The following is a 17,237-nucleotide window of genomic DNA, read 5'->3' as shown; positions in this document are numbered from 1 at the left end:
CCAGGCCTGCCTCCCAGAAGCTGGAGGACTGTTTCGAAGCCCTGTACCTCAACCAGGAGATGGGTATCCCTCTGCCAGCCGAACTGGAAGAGCTGCACCAGAGACTGTGTCGACTCCACCCCCCCAAAGACAGCTCCTCTCCGTCCCAGTCCACACCCCCAACGCCAGCCCCTGCTGAGGATCCCAGCCTGGCTGACAACAGCACCTAGCCCACCTTCCAGGACCACCGTCTGGACTGCTGCACTGGATGAGGAGTGGGGAAGACGGACCTAACTCGTGCCATCTGGGAACTGGATACCCTGAGCTAGCTGGACAAAAAACCCAAACACCAGGACATGCAGGGTACACATCTATTTTTACCATATTACCAGAACATGTTATGTGGTGCACTGTCTCTATAAAATGAGGAATCATATTGAGAGTGATCTCTCCACAGCATTTAATATCAATCCCCACGTGAAAGCTGTTGTGTTTTTCACTGGGTTGTTTTTTTGGGGTTGGTCTGAAGTTGAAGTTTGCTGAGTGTGGAATGTAGAGATGAGACCCAGCCCATGAGAAGACTCCTTCAGCAGGCAGGCAGGCAGCAGCAGAGAAAACAGAGATGTGTGACAGACTGGCTTGATTGATGACTGGCTCAGAGTTAATGCAAGGCAGGGAGTTTGGAGTGAAGTTTGTTAACCATCAGGAGGACATGTCTAAGGACAAAACGAACACTCTCTCTGAGGAGGCCAAGTCACATCAGTCAGAGAAATATGTGGAGCTGTGTCAAATGAATGTTATGAGCTCACCGACCAGAAAAATAGTTGTTGAACAGTGCTTCACCTTGAGGTGTGACTCTCTGAGGTCCTTGATCTTAGAGAGAACTTTCAAACTGATGGAATCAGATCCACTCTACAACCGTTAAGTGTAATCATGTGCACTCATCCTTTAGTCTTAAGGCGTCCACATGCTTTCCAGCCAAAACATTTCGGAAGAGTTTGTGCATATATATATTATGACATTTTGTGACATTTGGTGAGGTTTTTTTTCAGGTGTTCAGATGTGATTGGTCAAAGGTAGGGATTCTTCAATAAAGTCTTTGTTGTCATTCAATGAGAGACAACGCGTTTTCATGAAAATTTTGTCATTAAGAAATACAGCTCCAAACATCTTAGTTAGATGTAAAATTGTGCAACTAAGATCTCCTAAGCAAAAACATCAAAATGAATGACAGATTTCTTGAGTTACCTTAGATTCATTCGGACTACTTTGATGAAGTGTATACTGGCTACGGCGTCTCAAAATGGGCAAACGGTACTATTGCCGCTTTTTTTCTTGTTTTTCAAGCGAGTATGCGAGCACACTTGGTTCACCTAGCCGACTTGGACTAGCCAGCCAAGCTAAAGCATGCTGATGCCTTTGTCAGTGGAGGGTTTATGGGGCATCTACCGACTTCAAGTTACTGTAGAGGGTGGTAATGGTTGTGTATAGATTTTCTTACCATTCGCTAAATGTTTTCATTCCACTTTATTAACTCCATATGACTTTATCTGTTCATGTGCAGTCATGGACAGATTTTAAATTGAATTGTGATTTGGGGATTTTTAGAGCTATTGACTGATTTGGAGTTTATAGAATGAAATTAATATGGTTGTTTTCACATGTAGCTAAGCTAGCACACTTTCAGAACCAGACCGGTACCTGGTGCTTGATGTTAAAGGCCCAATGCAGCCATTTTTATATCAATATCAAATCATTTCTGGGTAACAATGTAAGTACCTTACTGTAATATAATTCCATTAAAATGGGCAAAAATAGCTTTTTAGCAAAACTATTTCTCAAGCAAGAATTTTGCTAGAACTGTCTGGGAGTGGTCTGAGTGGGGAGAGGAAAACTAGCTGTTATTGGCAGAGGTTTGGAACTCATTTAACCAATTTACTGCATGATGTCACCATGGAAAGCTGAAACTCTCACCCATGCAAACCTGCTGATTAGAAGGTTCTGTGTAGATTGTATTTTCAACCAGCAACTATCAGGAAATAATATTGATCACATTTTTTCACACTTACTGTGTTCATTTCAGCAGCTGTAGGACAATTATTCAAAACACAGGAAAAACAGAATTTGGACTGCACTTGGCTTTAATGACTACTCAACACAGCTCTGTATGTGTGTCAGAATCTCAGCTGCTGATTAGACACTGAATATGTGTAGTAAATGGAGCTCTGCTCTCAAAGGCATTGTACAACTTACTAAAAAGTGACTTGTATAAATAAAAAAACTGGATTTATTTGTTTTTGTGAAGTTTGCTGTAAGAAATGTATATATGAATCTATCTGAGAATCAAGGGTTTATATATTTTGTTTAGACATTTTGTACAATATGAAGATTAAATAAACTTTGAGGTTTGTTTGATAGCATAATCTTTCTATGGTACTGACTTGTACAAATTGTAACCACTATCATTTATATCACCATAGTGTTGAATTAATTTAATGAATTAAACAATAGCATTTTGAAAGGAGTTTATTTTTTTTGCCTATGGTGCTAACTTTACAAACAACATTATTTACTTCAGTGGCACACACCGAAATCCTCCCCTCCCCTTGTAAATGGAGGTAGATGACCACTAGAGGGTGGCTTTGTGTAACTTTGCGTCTCTGATAGTCTAATTTAATTCCCAGTGAGCATGACTCATTCTCTTAACAGGAATAGCAGGTTTCAGCTAAATTATGTTTTAAATTGAGAGAGTTGTGATGAATTGGGATTGTGCAGCAGAGCATCATGGGGGATGTATGTGTTGAGATAATCACGTTCTATATAAATGTTTGAACTGCATTTCTGTCTTCCGTCTCATCATTATTGAATTGTTTTTAGACGTGGTTATGAAACCCATGAGACAAAACAAAAGATCTGTACCTACAGTTTTTACAAGTTTAACATTTTCCATGGTACAAGAATGTGTAGTGCAATTTTGTTTTAGGTGAAGGAACGGCAGTTGAAAAGTTGAATAAGCCTTTCATTATATACTGAACAAAAATATACACACAACATGTAAAGTGTTGGTCCCATGTTTCATGAGATGAAATAAAAGATCCCAGAAATGTTTCATATGCACAAAAAGCTTATTTCTTGAAATGTTTTTGCACAAATTAGTTTACATCCCTGTTAGTGAAATTATGTCATTGTCATTTGCCAAGATAATCCATCCATCTGACAGGTGTGGCATATCAAGAAGCTGGTTAAACAGCATGATCATTACACAGGTGCACCTTGTGCTGGGGGACAAAAGGCCACTCTAAAATGTGCAGTTTTGTCACACAACGCAATACCACAGATGTCTCAAATTGAGGGAGCGTGCATTTGGCATGCTGACTGCAGAAATGTCCACACTTGCCAGAGAATTGAATGTTCATTTCTCTACTACAAGAGAAATGAACGTTTTAGGAGAATTTGGCAGTACGCCCAACCGGCTTCACAACCACAGATCACATGTAACACACCAGCCCAGGACCTCCAGCTTCTTCACTTGTAGGATGGTCTGAGACCAGCTAATGAAACTGGGTTTGCACAACCAAAGAATTTCTGCACAAACTGTCATCGTTTTCACCAGTGTCTTGACCGGACTGCAGTTTAGCTTTGTAACCAACATCAGTGGGAATGGTCACTGGCACTGGCACAATGGAGAAATGTGTTCTTCACAGGATGATTCCTGGTTTCAACTGTTTCAGGCAGTGGCGTCATGTGGCCGAGTGGTTTGCTGATGTCAACGTTGTGAACAGAGTGCCTGGTGGGGGTGGGGTTTGTTGTGGGCAGACATAAGTCTTCGAAAGCCAAGATAACAAACAGATCACCGACCATTTCAAATCCCACCATACCTTCTCCGCTATGCAATCTGGTTTCCGAGCTGGTCATGGGTGCACCTCAGCCACGCTCAAGGTCCTAAACAATATAACCGCCATAGACAAAGACAATATTGTGCAGCCGTCTTCATCGACCTGGTCAAGGCTTTCGACTGTCAATCACCACATTCTTCTCGGCAGACTTCGCAGCCTTGGTTTCTCAAATGACTGCCTCTCCTGGTTCACCAACTACTTCTCAGAGTTCAGTGTGTCAAATCGGAGGGCCTGTTGTCCGGACCTCTGGCAGTCTCTATGGGGGTGCCACAAGGATCAATTCTCGGGCCGACTATTTTCTCTGTATACATCAATGATGTCGTTCTTGCTGCTGGTGATTTGCTGATCCACCTCTACACAGACAACACCATTCTGTATACTTCTGGCCCTTTGGACACTGTGTTAATTAACCTCCCGACATGCGTCAATGCCATACAACACTCCTTCCGTGGCCTCCAACTTCTCTTAAATGCAAGTAAAACTAAATGCACGCTCTTCAACTGATCGCTACCCGCCCGCCCGTCTAGCATCACTACTCAATTCTGACTTAGAATATGTGGACAACTACAAATACCTAGGTGTCTGGTCAGACTCACAGTAAGCATCTCCAATCCAAAATAAAATCTAGAATCGGCTTCCAATTTTGCAACAAAGCCTCCTTCACTCATGCTGCCAAACATTCCCTCGTAAAACTGACAATCCTACCAATCCTTGACTTCAGGGATGTCATTTACAAAATAGCCTCCAACACTCTACTCAGCAAACTGGATGTCGTCTATCACAGTGCCATTTGTTTTGTCACCAAAGCCCCATATATTACACACCCCTTCGACCTGTATGCCCTCGTTGGCTGGCTCTCGCTTCATATTCGTCGCCAAACCCACTGGCTCCAGGTCATCTATAAGTCTTTGCTAGGTAAAGCGCCGCCTTATCTCAGCTCACTGGTCCCCATAGCAGCACACACCCGTAGCACGCACTCCAACAGGTATATTTCACTGGTCATCCCCAAAGTCAACTCCTCCTTTGGCCGCTGTTCCTTCCAGTTCTCTGCTGCCAATGACTGGAACGAATTGCAAAAATCACTGAAGCTGGAGTCTTATATCGCCCTCACTAACTTTAAGCATCAGCTGTCAGAGCAGCTTATCGATCATTGCACCTGTACACAGCCCATCTGTAAATAGCCCACCCAACTACCTCATCCCCATATTGTTTTTGTTTTTTTTGCTCCTTTGCATCCCAGTATCTCTACTTGCACATTCATCTTCTGCACATCTATCACTCCAGTGTTAATGCTAATTTGTAATTATTTTGCCACAATGGGCTATTTATTGCCTCCCTAATCTTACTGCATTTGCACACACTGTATATAGATTTTTCTATTGTGTTTTTGACTGTACGTTTGTTTATCCCATGTGTTGCTTTATCTTGGCCAGGTCGCAGTTGTAAATGAGAACTTGACCTCAACTGGCCTACCTGGTTAGATAAAGGTGAAATAAAAAATAAAAAAGCCACGGGCAACGATCAAAATTGCATTTTATCTATGACAATTTGAATGCACAGAGATACTGTTACGAGATCTGAGCCCATTATCGTGACATTCATCCGCTGCCATCACCTCATGTTCCATCATGATAACGCACGTCCCCATGTCGCAATGATTTCCTTATATGAACTGTAACTCAGTAAAATCTTTGAAATTGTTGCATGTTGCAATTATATTTTTGTTCAGTGTAGAATATGCATATAACACAACCTCTGCCTATGCCCAAACGTATCATATAAATAAAACGTTCTATTTCATGGGAACATGCATTTAGATCTTCTTGAATTACTGTTTCATGAGCGTATTAGAGCAGATGGTGTTAACAAACTATTGGCCTTTCTTGTATTTTGGTTTCATTCAAGGCATACTGTATATTCTGCCTCGTGGCGCGCTCTGTTGAGTTTTGACACACACAAAAAAAAGCTTCAGCTAACCATCTGTCAAGAGAATTTTCAATCCCAATGATAACTAACAATCAATAAGCTTTGACCAATTTTCCCCTAGGTTGCTAGGGTTAATAAGAATTAGGCAAAGACTTTGTTCTAGTTTATTCATGAGAGCGCTCTGATGTCCATAATACAAAGACATTCATTTTATAACTTGCTCCCTACTTACGCACATACCTACACACAAATAGGCTCTAGTCGGCTGGCCCTCGCTACATATTCGTCGCCAGACCCACTGGCTCCAGGTCATCTACAAGTCCATGCTAGGTAAAGCTCCGCCTTATCTCAGTTCACTGGTTACGATGGCAACACCCATCCGTAGCACGCGCTCCAGCAGGTGTATCTCACTGATCATCCCTAAAGCCAACACCTCATTTGGCCGCCTTTCGTTCCAGTTCTCTGCTGCCTGTGACTGGAAGGAATTGCAAAAATCGCTGAAGTTGGAGACTTTTATCTCCCTCACCAACTTCAAACATCTGCTATCTGAGCAGCTAACCGATCGCTGCAGCTGTACATAGTCTATTGGTAAATAGCCCACCCATTTTCACCTACCTCATCCCCATACTGTTTTTATTTATTTATTTTTCTGCTCTTTTGCACACCAATATCTCTACCTGTACATAACCATCTGATCATTTATCACTCCAGTGTTAATCTGCATAATTGTAATTATTTGCCTACCTTCTCATGCCTTTTGCACACAATGTATATATAGACTCCCCTTTTTTCTACTGTGTTATTGACTTGTTAATTGTTTACTCCATGTGTAACTCTGTGTTGTCTGTTCACACTGCTATGCCTTATCTTGGCCAGGTCGCAGTTGCAAATGAGAACTTGTTCTCAACTAGCCTACCTGGTTAAATAAAGGTGAAATAAAAAAATAAAAAAATAAAAAATAAAAAAAATAGTAGATATCCTATGCACATACATACACACGAACAGTAGGTGAGTTCTCACCACTGTTTATCACTACCAAGCCGACAGTTCCATTCCCCTGAGATTAGAGGAACCTTGAAAAGGACTCCCTGTCCTATCATAAGTTTCTCAGAGTTCTAGCCAGATCGGGTCAAACACAGTTGAATTGTTCTCTGTATTGTTCTCTGTACACACACACACACACACATTTCTCTACCAAACCTTATTGGACTTACGTTTAGTACTTTAATCATTCATTATACATGCTACGTTTAGTACTTTAATCATTCATTATACATGCTACATAAACTAATAATCACTAATTAGTTACGTTTCAGGGTGGGATTCTTTAATCATTACCTTTAAGCATAATTCCCTTATCAATATCCTAAAATCTCATTATAAATGAGGTGTTATTAACAATAATAAGTGATGAGTATGACTATAAGGGACAGGCAAAAGATCTTGATGAGATCTCATTTTAAGAGATTGGAGTGCACTTTGTGCTGCTCTCACAATGATGTTAAAGAAAATGAACCAACTTCCTGAAGGTAAGCTCCGCCATTCGGCCAGTTGAGGGGAAAAAAAACAATTACCAGTAGGCCTATAGACTAATAGGCCTATGACTACGTGGTATAGCTATTTGTAGGCTATAGCCTAATGTTAAAACAAGTACATACACACTACATGACCAAAAGTATCTGGACATCTGCTCATCGAACATCTCATTCCAAAATCATGGGCATTAATATGAAGTGGTCCTCCCTTTGCTGCTATAACAGCCTCCACTCTTCTGGGAAAGCTTTCCACTAGATGTTGGAACATTGCTGCAGGGCACTTGCTTCCATTCAGCCACGAGCGTTAGTGAGGTTTGGCACTGATTTTGGGCGATTAGGCCTGTTTTGCAGTCGGTGTTCCAAGTCATCCCCAAGGTGTTTGATGGGGTTGAGGTCAGGGTTTTGTGCATGCCAGTCAAGTTCTCCCACACCGATCTCGACAAACCATTTCTGTATGTTCCTCACTTTGTACTTTTGTATATGCAGTGCATTTGGAAAGTACTCAGGCCCCTTGACTTTTTCCAAAAATATTTAATTTACAGCCTTATTCTAAAATAATTATATTTTTTCCTCAGCAATCTACACACAATACCCCATAACGACAAAGCGAAATCAAGTTTTTTGACATTTTTGCAACTGTATTAAAAATAAAAACAACTGTTTACATAAGTATTCAGACCCTTTGCTATGAGACTTGAAATTGAGCTCCGGTGCATCCTGTTTCCATTGATAATCCTTGAAGTTTCTACACCTTGACTGGAGTCCACCTGTGGTAAATTCAATTGATTGGACATGATTTGGAAAGGCACACACCTGTCTATATAAGGTCCCACAGTTGACCGTGCATGTCGAAGAAAAAAACAAGCCACGAGGTGTCTGCAGCATTGAAGGTCCCCAAGAACACAGTGGTCTCCATCATTCTTAAATGGATGAAGTTTGGAACCAACAAGACTCTTCCTAAAGCTGGCCGCCCGGCCAAACTGAGAAAACTCTCCAGAGTTCCTCTGTGGAGATGGGAGAACCTTTCAGATCGACAACCATTTCTGCAGCACTCCACCAATCAGGCCTTTATAGTAGAGTGGCCACATGGAAGCCACCCCTCAGTAAAAGGCACATGACAGCCCGTTTGGAGTTTGCCAAAAGGGACCTGAAGGACTCAGACCATGAGAAACAAGATTATGTGGTCTGATGAAGCGAAGGTTCACCTTTCAACAGGACAACGACCCTAAGCACACAGCCAAGACAACGCAGGAGAGGCTTTGGGACAAGTGTCTGAATGGCCTTGAATGGCCCCGCCAGAGCCCGGACTTAAACCCGATCGAATATCTCTGGAGAGAGCTGAAAATAGCTGTGCAGCGACGCTCTCCATCCAATCTGACAGAGCTTGAGAGGATCTGCAGAGAAGAATGGGAGAATGGCATACAGGTGTGCCAAGCTTGTAGCGTCATACCCAAGAAGACTCAAGGCTGTTATCTCTGCCAAAGGTGCTTCAACAAAGTATTGAGTAAAGCGTCTGAATACTTATGTAAATGTGATATTTCAGTTTTTGGTCAGAAAGGAAATTATGTCCAAAAACTGAGATTTGTGTTCACAGCAATAGGTCGCAAACTGCACTTGGTAATGAACTTAACACTGTGCCAGCTTGTGATAGATGTGACGTTATCACTGAGTTCTTAAAGGGACAGGCTTTCTTACATATACACTCAGCAAAAAAAGAAACGTCCCTTTTTCAGGACCCTGTCTTTCAAAGATAATTTGTAAAAATCCAAATAACTTCACAGATCTTCATTGAAAGGGTTTAAACACTGTTTCCCATGCTTGTTCAATGAACCATAAACAATCAATGAACATGCACCTGTGGAATGGTCGTTAAGCCGTTAAGTCGTTAACAGCTTACAGACGGAAGGCAATTAAGGTCACATTATGAAACCTTAAGACACTAAAGAGGCTTTTCTACTGACTGAAAAACACCAAAAGAAAGATGCCCAGGGTCCCTGCTCATCTGTGGGAACGTGCCTAAGGCATGCTGCAAGGAGGCATGAGGACTGCAGATGTGGCCAGGGCAATAAATTGCAAAGACCGTACTGTGAGACGCCTTAGACACGCAACAGGGAGACAGGTTGGACAGCTGATCACCCTCGCAGTGGCAGACCACGTGTAACAACACCTGCACAGGATCGGTACATCTGAACATCACAACTGCGGGACAGGTACAGAATGGCAACAACTGCCCGTTACACCAGGAACGCACAATCCCACCATCAGTGTTTAGACTGTCCGCAATAGGCTGAGAGAGGCTGGTCCGAGGGCTTGCAGGCCTTTTGTAAGGCAGGTCCTCACCAGACATCACCGGCAACAACGTCGCCTATGGGCACAAACCCACTGTCGCTGGACCAGACAGGGCTGGCAAAAAGTGCTCTTCACTGGCGAGTCGCGGTTTTGTCTCACTAGGGGTGATGGTCGGATTTGCGTTTATTGTTGAAGGAATGAGCGTTACACCGAGGCCTGTACTCTGGAGCGGGATCGATTTGGAGGTGGAGGGTCCGTCATGGTCTGGGGCGGTGTGTCACAGCATCAACGGACTGAGCTTGTTGTCATTGCAGGTAATCTCAAAGCTGTACGTTACAGGGAAGACATCCTCCTCCCTCATGTGATACTCCAGCATGACAATTCCACCAGCCATACTGCTCGTTCTGTGCGTGATTTCCTGCAAGACAGGAATGTCAGTGTTCTGCCATGGGCAGAGAAGAGCCCGGATCTCAAGGGTGAGGGCTAGGGCCATTCCCCCAGAAATGTCCGGGAACTTGCAGGTGCCTAGATGGAAAAGTGGGGTAACATCTCACAGCAAGAGCTGGTAAATCTGGTGCAGTCCATGAGGAGGAGTTGCCCTGCAGTACTTAATGCAGCTGGTGGCCACACCAGATACTGTTACTTTGGATTTTGACCCCCCTATGTCAAGAACATATTATTCCATTTATGTTAGTCACATGTCTGTGGAACTTGTTTAGTTTATGTCTCAGTTGTTGAGTTCTTATGTTCATACAAATATTTACACATGTTAAGTTTGTTGAAAATAAGCGCAGTTGGCAGTGAAAGGACGTTTTTTTGCTGAGTTTATTAACCCCCGCTGTACAAAACTAAATGCTAGACTGGAAGCAAGGGGAAATAAAGTGCAAGTTGAGATAAATATAAGAGATGATTTGGAAGCAACATGAACATGATATTCTTATGGAGACGCAGTGATCACTATCAGATGGAACTGTTAACAGGCATAGGTATGTCTGTGACTGCCAATACAACACAGCTTGTAACACTGCTTGTCCAATCAGCATCCAGGATCCAAACAACCAGTTTCATAATACCTTATAACAGCCTAAATACATATTTCAAATGAATGCATGTCAAGTGTTCCCCCCCCGCCCACTTAGCTAAGTGTTTACATATTAGGCTTACATATAATTCAATAGAAGAAAACAGAGTGAGAGAAGGAGAGAAAGAGACAGACCGTTCCTTAATGTTTTGGCTGTATAACACAGCCAATGGCTACATTTAGGAACTGGCAGTCTCTCTCTCACCCTCTCTGTTTTCTTCTATAGAATTCCTATACAACTTTCTGTGCTTGTCAAAGAACAATGCCTGGACTAGTTGATGTGGATGCGAATAGATTTCCAGTGTTGTGCTTCGTTTGACAGTGTAGCGTGCGTATGTGAATCTTCCTGCCAAGTAGTGACGGGCCTTTCAGTGAATGAAACAAGCGGGAGATAGGCAGGACTTACCAGCCATCAGTGTTGGTGGCTATGTAAATGTAATCTGACACCAGAGACACTTGTTTCTACAGCTCAAAAACCCACCAGCTGGGCTGAATAGACTGAGATACAGAAGCAAATAAAAATTTGATAAAACAAGTCAAATACACAGACAGGCCCTAAATTGACAGTCCCCTTTATTGTAAAACATATTGACTTATGTTAAGTAAAAGGCACTGATTAAATGTCTAGTAGATGGCTATTGCCTGACCTATGTGTTATAAAAGCCAATCTAACAACTTGTCAGGCTATATTGCAAGTAGCCTAGTGTCTAAATGTTCCACTGAATCTCCCTTCCTAATTAGCCTACTATAGTAGGTATGAAATATATGTCATACAATATACGGCCAAAATACATGATCTGTGTCAGTGTGCGTGTCTGTTTTCTTCCTACCTCAGCTGCACCACAGCATCTGACCTGTAATTTCTCACAGACACACCACTCGGACCAGCAGAACCAGAATTTTCAGCAAATAAGTCGATTATTTTCACACATTTAGCAGCGTCGGTGTCCAGCACTTTTTTTGGTCTCTAACTTTTTCGGCACCACCTTTCCGTTTTTCTGTTCTGAAATAGTGACTGACAGAGTCATGGTAGGTCTCACTCTCTTTAATGATGCTCGTTTAACTTTGAATGTGAATTTGAGCTACCTCAGCTCAGCCAATCAGAAAACTGGGCAGACCCATCTTGTTAGGGAGGCCGACAACAGAGAAATAGCACAAAAGTCCATTATTGTATTTTGATATATAATTTTTTTGTTAAGTTTTGTTTTGTCAATTTCGACCAGCCCACCCCATTAAAAGATGGTCCGACCCTTCTGGCAGAATTGCCAGACTGCCAATCCACCCATGCTGTGCAGGGAACATTCTAAGCCTTAAAGTTGAGGTCCTTCCCCTCATTAAACAGAAGGTGGTGTAGTCTAGGTTAGGTTACCACACATAGGGTAACCTCTAGTTTCACAGACAAGGTTTAAGCCTAGTCCCAGACTAAAATGCATGTTTGAGCTGGCTTAACTCAAAGCGACTTGCACAGACTTATCTTAAAATAGTGGTAGATTTAGCCTGTTCTGGATTAAACAAAGCTGATTGCAAGAGGGAGGATTAGAGCTACTCTAAGACTGAATTGAAGCTTAAATGAATCCTTCAAAGAGGCAGATTTAACTTCTGCTTAGTACTGTTTGTGAGGGAGCATGGACTATTTGGAATATCTAAATGAAGTCCAACATGCACTACAGAGGCCAGCCAGATGAGTACTTGTGGATAGGAGTAATCCATTTAATTAATTTGATGAAATAGCTTTTCGAGACCGCTTTCATATGTACGAAGAAAATGCATCGGAGATAATATCTTTGCTTGAGCTTAGACTTTCCTCTCTCTCAAAGAGGAAGGCCTTTACTCAATTCTCTCCAAGTTCTGATCACCTTTAGGTTTTTGGTATCTGGAATCTTTCATTGTGAAACTGGTGATTTGTGTGGTGCCAATGAAGCAACTGTGTGTAGAATAGTTTCCAAAGTCTGCAGGGCCATTTGTGAACTGAGGAGTCTACATTTCCTGATGCTGCTGGCCAAGCCAATTATAAAGTGCAATTCTATGAATATGGGCACATCCCAGGAGTGATTGGCTGTATAGCTGGATGTCACGTTCCCATAAAGTGTCCATCAACTCCTGATGCTGAGGTGTACAGGAACCGTAAGAACTGGTTTTCCATCAATGTTCAGGGTGTGTGCACTCCTAATTTACAGTTTTCAAACATTGTTGCCCGTTGGAAAGGTGCAACTCATGATTTCAAGGATTTTTCTCAACTCGTCATTGTGTGCTCAGTTTCGGAGAGGACAACATAGTGTACTACTACTTGGTGACACTGGATATGGTCAGAGTAACATTTTATTCACTCCATACATAAATCCCACAACAGCTAAGCAGCAAAGATACAACCGAGCTCATATCCGCACGAGAGGGATGGTCGAGCATATGTTTGGAGTATGGAAAAATCAATTCCAGTGTTTACGCAATACACTTTGCTTCAAGCCAAGAAGATGCTGCAAGGTGATCATTGCTACAGCTGTGCTGCACAACTACTCCTCCCATGGAAGATCAGGATCAAGCAGATGTGGCCATGGGTGGGGCAGGCAATGGCAATGGCCAATGAAGACTTGCACACAAAGTTGCTTTCACATTGCAGCACAACTAGATGAGATTCATTTATTATGGCTTATTTTTGCTTTGATAATGTTTGTTCTGTACAAAATGCAAATAGTTTTCAGCAAGATTGATTGACTAAACCAAGGCTGGTTTAAAATGTAGTTTGTGGTGATTAAAATACTCTCACCCGTGAATATCCAAATGACAAAACATGTATTTTTTACATATCACATTGTTCACCATGGCTGGTAATCACCATTGTCTCATTTCTGTATCTTTTGGGGGATTATACCTCTCTCTTCCAACTTCATATCCAATTCAACCTGTAGAATTCTCATTTTTATTTCATGTTCTTCCTTCAGATATTTCTTATTTTATTTGTATTTTATGCTCATGAAATTCCCTGGCTAACTTTTCATGCATGGTCATCTTTTTTGTTCTCTGCTGAAAGGTGGTGGCAGCATCTTCTCTCAGGGATGTTATAGCAGATGTGGAGGGTACACACTCATTGTGCACTAGCTCTTCCACCCTGTTCAGATTCCTTTCCTCTGGAAAAAGAACACTGTTAGAAGCACAAATAAACTCATATGATCCTTAGAATGAAAGAAGAATAATGATTGACACAGATAGTGGAATATATTTACCAAAGCAAGTAACCAATTTACTTTCTTTGGTATATGTACCATTTGTGCTCAGTTCTTCATCTGAACTGTCCAAATGGTCATCGTCTGGTATACCAGCCAGAGGTTGGTCATCGTCTGGTATACCAGCCAGAGGTTGGTCATCGTCTGGTATACCATCCAGAGGTTGGTCATCGTCTGGTATACCATCCAGAGGTTGGTCATCGTCTGGTATACCAGCCAGAGGTTGCTGGCGCTTTATTATTCCAGACAGGAAGTCACTCAATTCATCAGTCTTGCCTTTTTTTGGTGGTCCACCACCAGTAGTAAATCACTCTCTTCTGATCTCTGCATTCTCTCTTTTTAAAGCCAGTTTATGGTTCTTCCACAGAGTCTATAAAGGCAGATATCATTCAATATAAGTGATGTCACAAAAATATGAATATGAAAAATGTGAAATACTGATAATAATGAAGATTTCTCACCTGAAGTTGTTGTACTCTTCTTGTGGTTACATTTTCATTTGCATTGAATTCACTGCAAATTGCAGCCCAACCACTCTTTTTATTTTGCTCAGTAGCAGTAGTATGGTTTTTACTTTCAATAACTGGATGGTTTGACAACATTTGTTTTAGTAGCATTTTTTCATACTCACTAAAGTTTTTTGAACTAATTATTTCTGCCTCTGTTTTGTCTCAAGATTCACACCAGTAATTGTGTTTTCTATTCCCTTCTGGGTTTTTATGAGCCCCATTAGACCAGCAACATGTGCTCACACTTAACACCTGGGTTAAACCTGATTAGGTTCTCATTTAGGTTTACTAACCTTACTCCAGGACTCCATAGTCTCCAACTAACTAAGCCAAATTTAAGCCACGTTCATGAAAGCTACTTAAATGTCCTAGTTTAATTAGTACACATTAAGGCCTACTCCTGGCTTAATCTAAGCCCTGTCTGTGAAAACGGCCTCAAGCTTTACGTAGCACAGCCGGCAGCTATACTGCGATAATTTCAGAATATAACAGGCTGTTACTGCAATTTCTGGTAAAAAATCAATAAAACAAGTTTCAAATATTAGGAAAATATCTATAGGGGGAATTCAGAAAGAGTGGAACATATGAACTAGGACGGCTTAATCCTGACCATTTATTTTATTGGTCTGACAAGAGAAAATCTCAACTATAAAGCCCTTGCAGAGAAGTCACATTATCAAAAATCACATCACTTCATTGGTGGGATGTCATAAAGGGGGGCAGAGCAAGCTTCAATCAGGAAGCTCACAGTAAGATCAGTGACTTAGCTTTTTAATGTTTTGATAAAGGTTATAAAACTGTCAGAAATAGTGCACTGCCAAATTGTGATGTAAATGTGCATACTATGTACCGGCAAATGCTATTTGGAGAATAGCAAAAACAAACAAAAATGTCAGACATTAACACCTCAATATTAGGTTTGTATTAGGTTTAACGGTCTGTGGAATGGCTTGAACAGTGTATTACTCAACCGAATTATGCATAAACTACATTGACTCATTTAGCCCACTTGTGGACAGTGCATACAGTGCAACATGAAATAGATGCGTAATACACGCTATCAAGGCCGACTTCAAATACTGACATCAATGAGAAAGTAACTGGAGCATAAAACAGCTGACTGCGAATGAAAACTATGCCAGATACTGTAAATCCTACACATGCATAGACATAAACGGCACACATCAAAGGAATTACGTAGGCCTACAATCGATAAGGATGAATAAACACAAACAAACTCAACCAAGGAATAAAGAAAAATCTTTATTTTATTCAGCACCGCTGAATGGACAGCGCCTCACAGGTAGGCATAGTGGAGCTCCGTGGGGTGTGGCTGAATGGACAGCGTCTCTGTCTATTAGCCAGGTAGAATTAGGCTATTCAGTTTGTGGGCAGTTAGACATTTTCTGGGCACAGTTGAGAAGCCTACAATGTTTATTTGAAAATAATAAGTGGCACACAGATCCTTAGAAATTGTAGGATCAATTGTAAATTGTCACACATATGAAAAAGGCTGCAGACCCCCTGCTATAGGCTATATGAAGTCACCCTTGTGGAACGCGCATACAGTGTACTATGACAGTGTCATTGTCTCGTGTGCTTACCACCAAAATTGTTCCTCTGCATTCAGAAATGTTCCTTGTAATGTGTGTGCCCAGCTAGCTCATTTTTGTATTGGCATGTTCGCCAGGGAAGGGAAACGTTCTGCGAATATTGAAGCATTTCATCAACAAGGTGTTTCTGAGAATAATTAAACGTTGTATCAACGAACGAGGCGGATCGGAGAACATTGAAACCGTTTGTATCAACAAGACCGCTCCGATAATATTAATATTGCTACAGTTTATCCTCCGGCCAGCTTGTCTCTGTCTGATATTATTGTGTTATCTAAGCAGTACCTGGGTGCTCATTATATCGACACTATAGCTAAATAACTTACCAATATTTAATGACGTTTTGGCATCAAGATTAATCTAATAGAATATATAATTGTAATTCAGGAAGATAGACAAGCAAGACTGATAGAGTGAGAGGTGGACATGCATTATAGCAGAGGCAGGTAGGCTACAGGTAGGGATGCAGGCAGAGGATGATTTAGGCCTACAGCAAGAAGCACTTTTTTTAAAACCCAACTAGGTAATCATTCATTATTTGCATTATCTCAATTATCATTCGGTCACGTGTGTTACAGCCTACAATTGGTATTGTATTTGAAGCCAAAAACAAGACATGTATTTTGTGGAAATGCTCTAAATAGCAAGTTTTTAACGTGTTTGTTTTCATACCATTAGGCCTACATAATTGCACTAGCCTATTGGACGAATAAATGAAAATATCAACTAGGTTTACAGCTATCACAACCTATATTTTAATAACAATAAAACAGCTTTTGGTTTCGAGTGGTCACCAAAAGGGAGGGCTCAATTAAATTAACCGCTGGCTATAATATTACAAGGCTTACAAGCCAAATATCAAATGCCGACATCAAATTCAAAGCAATCCGCGCACAGCCTAAACAACTGACCCGCAAAGCAAATGGCACTCTCTGCTTTCTAAAATTGACAGAAAAGGCGCACGGTCTGGCAGTTGCTCTCCAAGCAATGCTCCTAAAGCCAGCCATTACGGTAAACAACCAATGTTTTTTCATCGGGATTGGAATGATATGCCTACTTTTGGTGGAACTTTGTTTTTTATTGCAGTGGACAGTTTAGGGCCTGGCTCCCCAGTGGGTGCACCTCTGTAATCCCAGGCCTGCGCCCCTGATGCAAACAGAACATGAAACAGAACATGACAATTGCGCA

The 17,237-nt window shown here is 41.5% G+C and overlaps 1 protein-coding gene across 1 annotated transcript in view; it reads left to right on the top strand.

The window, feature by feature from the left end:
- Nucleotides 1-2,817, top strand: part of LOC110525730 (LIM domain kinase 2) — a 37,353-nt gene extending 34,536 nt beyond the window's left edge. Inside the window, exon 16 of the mRNA XM_036979875.1 lies at nucleotides 5-2,817. Within this exon, the coding sequence (XP_036835770.1) occupies nucleotides 5-209 (205 nt within the window). The 3' untranslated portion in view covers nucleotides 210-2,817. The remainder of the gene's footprint in view (nucleotides 1-4) is intronic.
- The last annotated feature ends 14,420 nt before the right edge of the window (nucleotides 2,818-17,237 follow it).

Source organism: Oncorhynchus mykiss, chromosome 6 (assembly GCF_013265735.2).
Source record: "Oncorhynchus mykiss isolate Arlee chromosome 6, USDA_OmykA_1.1, whole genome shotgun sequence".
Taxonomy (NCBI): Eukaryota; Metazoa; Chordata; class Actinopteri; order Salmoniformes; family Salmonidae; genus Oncorhynchus; species Oncorhynchus mykiss.
This window is presented reverse-complemented; position numbering and strand designations above follow the sequence as displayed.